Source organism: Cataglyphis hispanica, chromosome 8 (genome assembly GCF_021464435.1).
Source record: "Cataglyphis hispanica isolate Lineage 1 chromosome 8, ULB_Chis1_1.0, whole genome shotgun sequence".
NCBI lineage: Eukaryota > Metazoa > Arthropoda > Insecta > Hymenoptera > Formicidae > Cataglyphis > Cataglyphis hispanica.
In genome coordinates, this window is record NC_065961.1 from 53023 (window position 1) to 60411 (window position 7389).

The following is a 7389-nucleotide window of genomic DNA, read 5'->3' on the forward strand; positions in this document are numbered from 1 at the left end:
TTGTAATGAACAATGGAAGATTTCGAATTTTCGAATTCCATGATAGCCACAATATCGTCCGTGCTCTTCTCCTGTTGTCAGATCTTTGAATGCAGGGGAAATACCTTCCAAATTATATATATCTTTGGAGAATAGATTCCGCAAGTAGCTTGCTTTTTCGCTATCTCTGACATAAATATAGCCCGTGCGTTTTGTAATTTCACGTAGATGCGTTGTAAAATATTTTGGATTAGCTTCACCGTCGAACCACTCGATACCGTGATAATGTCGCGTGAACCAATGTTCTCTCGTCTCACTTTTTCCGATAATTCGCCAAACGGATGCGGAGGCAACATAATCCAATGGCCGACGAATGGAGCATCAATCGCGACAACAGCAACTTCTTTAGGGACAAACTTCTCCTCGGCATCACGGAAACCTTGTATGTCGACGACTATATCCATATTATTTCGGAAAATGAAGCGCTTTCGTGGTGTAAACTCGAATCGCACTTCTAAGCGCAAACTGCCGTGTCGCACGAGATTCCAGTGTCCGGCATAATTAGCCGACAGATCGGGCGTGAGATCAAAAGCGAATAGCGTTTAACCTTTGGAATAATCATCTCTACTTATAGAATTTCTCTTGTTCAAAAAATGGATACTCGTTCCGGCATAATTAGCCGACAGATCGGGCGTGAGATCAAAAGCGAATAGCGTTTAACCTTTGGAATAATCATCTCTACTTATAGAATTTCTCTTGTTCAAAAAATGGATACTCGTTCCCGAGAAAAGCGTTTGATAAGCTTCGACGTAAAGCGGTTCCTCCGACGTGAAAACCGGCTGTAGCGGTCTACTAGGAATTTGCATACCATTGATGTACAGGAAGAAGAAATTTATCCGTAATTTTTAAAATTAAAGGGATTTAATTTTCTATCACCAGTAAACGCTTTATTATTGACAAAGCCGACTATTATTCTTTTCGGAAGTTGTTCTAGTATTACATTATTCAACAATTCACCCACAACACCGCTATGTATCGTTTTAACCTCGACCCTTGTGAGCGAATATTTGGCTGCAACTTTACTCAATATTCTTGCGTGTGCGAGCAATAATCCGGCGTTTATTTTTGCTCTTCTTACTAGTAGGCTCGCATCCAATATATGAATCTTCGACGATGAACCGTTACTATCCATAAGACAGAACGAATCTTTCGAACGGACGAGCCTTAGTCGTACTTTTACGCCGTTAATTAAAAATTTATCTTGATTGAAAACGTCGCAATGGAGATGTTCTATGAGATCTAGCGCTCGTCCTCCTCGAATGAGCGCATCTCACGAGAGCGGAATTTGCCGTTTTTGATTCCACCGGTTCATCCATTCGTCCGGGAATATTTGCGTCCCATAGGAATGAGGTTAGATGGGAAGTTTTGCTGGAGAATAATTTAACAACGCCTCGATGTAGGCGCGGTACGCTTAAGCGTTGTTTGGCGGCGATACGAGCTTTTGATTGAAATACATGTCGATCTGATTGAAGATGGAATGAAGTAAATGATTTACGGGGCCTACAGTGTCCGCCGATGCGCTGCCGCCTGCACCCATAACGTGTCCTGTGGAATCGCCTGACGTTTCAACGCGTACGCAAAGACTCAGCATGGTGTGCGTGAGATCTAAATATTCTTCTCCATGGCCGGGAATGACGAATTCTATCGGCGAGTCGTCCGAGAGCGAAGTCACGGGTTTGTAATGAATCCATTGTGAATTCTCTATACTAGTTTGCGTGGGCGGTAAGGAGAAGAGATCGAGTTCACTCTTTCGACGCTCGCTCGAATTCGTATGAAGAAAGGACATGTTTTTTAATTAGCGCAAATTTTTACTTTCTCGTCACTGTAATTTCCACTTTCAAAGATTATATTTATACGAGCGTTTAAGAAAATATGTCGGATACGGTGCGCTTTTTACCGATTTTACGGTGTTTCGCGGATGTCTTAACCCTTTTCATTGCTTTTTTCCTCTCCCTCCCCCTCTTGCTCGCCGACCGTGTATTGGTTTTTTTCTTTCCCCGAGTCTTGATCTTCGATGAATTTTTCTTACTTGCCCCGCGACGTTTATGCGATCCCGCAGATTTAGCTATGCGCGTATCGAGCCCGACGAAAGGAAACTGAGCTACATACATTTTCGCATCCGTCTTATATCCCGAACCTTTCATTAGACTGCTTATTTTTTCCTTAGCTTTCTTCTCTTAAGATTGTCGCGCAATTCTTCAAATCGATGTTTGACAGCCACCTTAAACGGCATATTTTCAACATCGTCGCTTATATTAACGCCGGCACGTAAAGCTTCTTTCCCCACAGCCCGTACGCATCTACTTAAATAGGGTAGTACATGTCTGAACAATCCTTCGAGAATACTGCTGATACCATGACCGCGTTGATGGGACGATCCAACGAAAACTCGCGGAATTCCACCACTTCGACTATCGCCATTTTGTAATTCATCGTGATACATCGAATAATAATCATTAACATTCGAAATTTTTTTCTTCCGTTACCGTGGATATAAAATTTTTTGTAATATCTAGTCGATACGTCTAAAGTGCAACGTCAACATTAACGTTCCGAATTCGAATGGTATACTCTGCCCCAGCTGATCTCTTATATCTATTTCGATTGTACGAAAGCATGTTTGACGCAGGGCTATGTATTGCGCGGGTAAGAAATGCTTTATCTGCGTGGATGCAAACGCGTAATCGTTTCGAGCATCGTGCGTGACTATTCGCAGAAGAGGAGATTGTACATCGCCCGTAATGTAAGGTTCACAAATATCGCAATAGACAAAGAGTTTGTCGGGAATACCGCGCAACAAATTAGTCGGTTCGTCGGCTATTATCATGCGACTGTGCGGGAGTACAAAAAATAGCAAATAATAAACTTCATCATAAACCCACGCAGGTAAAACGTCAGATATAACTTTCTAGTTTAATGAGTTTTTTTGTATTTTCGTGCATATCGATGCCGATTTCGTTGTAAAACCATGTTGGAAATGTTTGTGGAATAGGATCGCTATCAAGCTGAATCAGATGCTTAACATGCTCTATGCTTAACATGCGTGTCAAATCAGAGTATTCGTTGAAGTTTGTCGGAAAAATTTACATAATGAGTTATATCACATTTCTCTTCTCTTCATAGGAAAGTTTCATAACAATTTTACCACCAATAACAACCTCAAATTGCCAAACGATATGCGAGGCCACTGATTCGGCTGTATAATTCACAGCCTCTATAATATCGCGCACAGTCGAGTAAATACCCGAATACTTGCGCTTTCAAAGCGTTAATTGTCTTATCGCGCTCTGTAATATCGATGAATCTCATTAATCTTCTTCTCCGGGTCGTATATGTAAAGAACTACATAGAAATTGAATCTCCGTGAGCGCTACTTCCCAACATCCGTGCAAGTCTACACGCTGAGGTAATTTGGTGGTGAAACAGGTGGTTTTATTCTCCGGAAAGTAGCGCATGCTACTATTGCTCGGAAGAATCATAAAATTCATCCTCCCTCATTTTTATCCAAAATCTTTAAGCTCGCAGCGAGTATCCAAGAATCGAATTTTGAAGGATATCCTTGCCAGCTAACTGATAATTGTTTATTATTTCCACGGCCCCTGCTTTTTATCACACGATCGACGATAAATTCTTCTCTCTGTAAATCTTTAATAACCGATGTTAATTCTTGTTCGTAAAAAATCCCGTCTATAACTTCGCCCGCTAAATCGCTTAATTCGTAAACACGTGGTTTTCTCCACTCGAGAACACGACGAATTTGAAATATTTCTTCGCTCCATTTTGCCTCGTATCCTTTCTCAAAGATTACTTTTGTCCTACTGACTCGCACGAAATCGCCTACACTATATTTAGCTTTTTTTCTACGTCCACAATTTTTTTTCCGAACATTATCAGTGTCACCGTCGCCGTCCCAACGGCGATTCATATTTTTACGCGCGATATATGCATTTTCCAACGTAACGACTGCAGGCTGCATTTTGATGGTGGATTGCATGATATGATTGTAAGCGTGAATGATATCCTGCAAAATATCGATGTAGAGTCGAGTGTTCTTATGAGTAAAATAACGCCACATCCGTTCCTTGAGCGTTCTATTAAATCGCTCCACTATAGCTGCTTTAACATCGGGATTACAAGTTACGCAAAAACGAATGTCTTTTTCTTTTAAAAAATTCTGTACGTGACGAGCAATAAATTCTTCTTCGTTGTCAGTCTGCAGGTATACGGGAAGACAATTATTGTTTCTCGAGAATATATGTTGAATGGCTTTTACTACACAAAAGCTGGTTTTGTCGCGTAAATGTTCTACCCATACAAATTTACTGAGCACGTCAATAACTGTCAGTAGATACGAATATCCGTCGTTATAGATCTTAAGATTGCGAAGATCGATCAAATCAGCCTCCCACAAATCATCGATATTTGTCACGTTATAGTGTAATCGTGGAAATTTTTGTCGAATCGGCCGATGCAGCGTGTACGCGTCTTGCTATTTAAGCCAGTCGACGACTTCGTTACGCGTAAAATTTCGTTTAGCGGCTCGCGATAAATTTTCCGTTGCCGAATAGCCTGCATAGTGCGCGGGATTGTAATATAATTTTTCAAATTCCATCATTTAAGTTTGCTCCAGTCTAGTAAACCTTTTCTCTTTTTTGTCGGAGAATTTACATAGCTCGACAATGTTTCATCGTCCTCGTCGGCGGACACAAATGTCGCATCTCCTTCGGTCTCACTCGTTTCCGCTAGCCTATGTCTGTACGAAGATTTTGAACGGTCGAGTGACGTTTTCGGAGTGGAATTTCCGCGCGGTAACACGGTTTTAATACGTTGAGATCGCGCGAGCGCATGTTATAAATCGCAATTTTCTATGAAATTGAAAGGTGTGCCTACGTCGTGCAGTAGCCGTGCAAACAAAAGTCTTCCGGTTGCTTTTATCGTTTTTCTCTCGCGTATCGCGTCATTTATAAGATCCGCGATATTCGAATCCGCTATGACTGTCCGATGGTACCGTCTATAGTTACGATTCCTCGCCTATCCCAATTAATCTTAGACGGTGTAATATTTATCAAGTATTTCAATAGCGCGCGTGCTTTGTCGCGATAAGTTTTCGGCACCTTATCGAGTATGTCTTTGATCGTTTTAGCCGATTGAGCACGTTTTTTCTCGAAACTTCTACTACTATTGCGGTTACTATTACCGCTACTATATTATTACCGCTATCGCCATGCTCGCTGCTAATTAAAGTTAGCGATTCCATAAGTTCGTCATTATCATCATCGCCGTCGTTCAAATTCGTGTCTTCGTACTGCTCACTGCTTTTATCCTCGTCTTCGTTACCCTATATATTATTAAGCAAAAGTTTTTTCGTTTCCCGAATAAAGTGAAGATAACGTTGGAGTACTTCTTTGTATAATTTCCATTTTTTGTCCTCGTCGATAAGAGACGCGCTGTTGAGAATACGCCACATCTCCGCGTCGAGTCGCGATAAAGACGTTCCCGGTGTCCGTACGGTATTATTATTATTATTACCATTAATACCATTAATACATTTTCCTCATTTGATATTTCCAAATTTTTCCTCGCCAAATTATCGACCGGTGTGATGGGCGATATTACCGGCTGTTGTTGTTGTTGTTGTTGTTGCATACGTTGCATTCTCTCAAGATTTTCCGTAGAAATCAAAACCATTTTTTAGCTCTTTCCATTATTATATTAATGCGGTGCTGCTGCAGTTAATTTTTAATTTAAAACTTATCTATTATTATTATTGTGGTTGTTTTCCCATATATATGGAGAATGTACAAGTATGTGGAGATTGTTTTTATTTATTTCATTCTCCGATAATTCGCGATAACACAGCTCCTAGTGTAGGAGCAATAAGATAAGGCAAGAATCTGCCTCGTTGTATCAAAAGCTTTCTTTTAGCCTTCCAATTACCGTGTTTTGCAGCGACACGACGTAGGATCGTTTTATGTTTGGCTAAGCGCTTTTTATCATTACAGCGGAGCGGCACGTTGTCCTTGAGCGTATTGAAAATACACTCTTGAATACACTTTACAAATTTATCGTCGGCTGTTCGTAAGAACGATGTCCTTTGGTTTTTTTTCAAATAGCACAGAGTTTTTAAAAGGCACGCGTTTCTCTCACCGATAGACCGTCTAGCATTCTCTATCGCTCTATCCGCTGTTGACGACGGCATCGACTTTTTATTACTCTCTACTTCTTTTCTCACCATTACGCCGTAATTGCGCGACTGACGAGTTGCGAGCGTGATATTATCTTTTTATACAAGCCCGCTTCTATTGCTCTATTTGCGCGGTACGTAGGCGTAATGCCGCGTATCATCGGGGAAGATGTTCAAAATCGATATTCATCTGGAGTCGATTGCTTTAAATCGAGCAATAAATACCCGTGAGGTCTCGAGGTAATATCGTAGTACGCTTCTTTCATCAATTTCAGATCGTCGGGATATACTGGACGCGCTAAATGACGAATTTGAGCGCGATCGCGAGGATTTTTGAAAACTATTATATAATTCGCATTGAGAGATATGTCGCGCTGTCCGCATCCTTGATGAAAGAGATTTTGCGAGATGAGTATAACGCTGAAATTCTTATGATGACTTTCTTTAGTAAATAGATCTACGATAGCGTCGCACGACGACGATTCCCTCATAAGATCGTCGATTATCACCAATTTCGGGGAGAGTGGATCGTTGGAATAATCTTCCGAATGCGGTAAACCCTCGTGAAATTCGATTATATTCTTTTTCGATTTTACCATAGTATTATTAGCATATTCGTTCTTATTTTTTCTCTCCTACTTCTTTTTCTTCACTCACAACGCATTGTAAGCACTGATACGCATCTTACCACTGGGCGTAATAAAATAAAATTCTCTCGAATCGAACGTCCGACATGGTGGATAAGTGGCGAAGAAAAGTTTTCACGAAAATTGTTTTTCCGCATCCCGTAGGCCCGCAGACGATCGACGTCCAAGGATGTTTCCAGCGTACATCCATTTTGCGAAATGAACCGTTTGTCATTTGTCATGCGCTTTCATAAATAAAAAAAATTAAGTCTAAGGAATATTTAATAACATTGACGCGAGTAAGAATACGCGCGAGCGTCAATATTTTTAACATTACCAACCCCCGTCGGTATGGCAGGGCTGGTTAGGGCGGGGGATTAAGCTTATCCGCGTTTCGGGGGCCCTACCGCGGCGGCCGCATGCTCGCGCTAGCGTTTGTCTGCGCGCGCACGAGCGGAAAGAACCGCGGCCTATTAGCTGATAAGCAGCCGCGGGTGCGACGCGAGTAAGCGTATCCGCGGGGGTGAGCTCGCGCTAACG

At 41.5% G+C, this 7389-nt stretch overlaps 1 protein-coding gene across 1 annotated transcript; it reads right to left on the bottom strand.

Moving 5' to 3' along the window:
• Window positions 1-1450: 1450 nt before the first annotated feature.
• On the bottom strand, window positions 1451-1825 carry LOC126851619 (uncharacterized protein F54H12.2-like). The gene has a single exon (XM_050595770.1). The coding sequence runs from the start codon at window positions 1823-1825 to the stop codon at window positions 1451-1453; it is 375 nt and encodes a 124-aa protein (XP_050451727.1).
• Window positions 1826-7389: the final 5564 nt, after the last annotated feature.

Bases quoted from the DNA above. Each gene is read 5' to 3' on its own strand.
- LOC126851619 (XM_050595770.1), bottom strand. From the start codon at position 1,825: ATGTCCTTTCTTCATACGAATTCGAGCGAGCGTCGAAAGAGTGAACTC.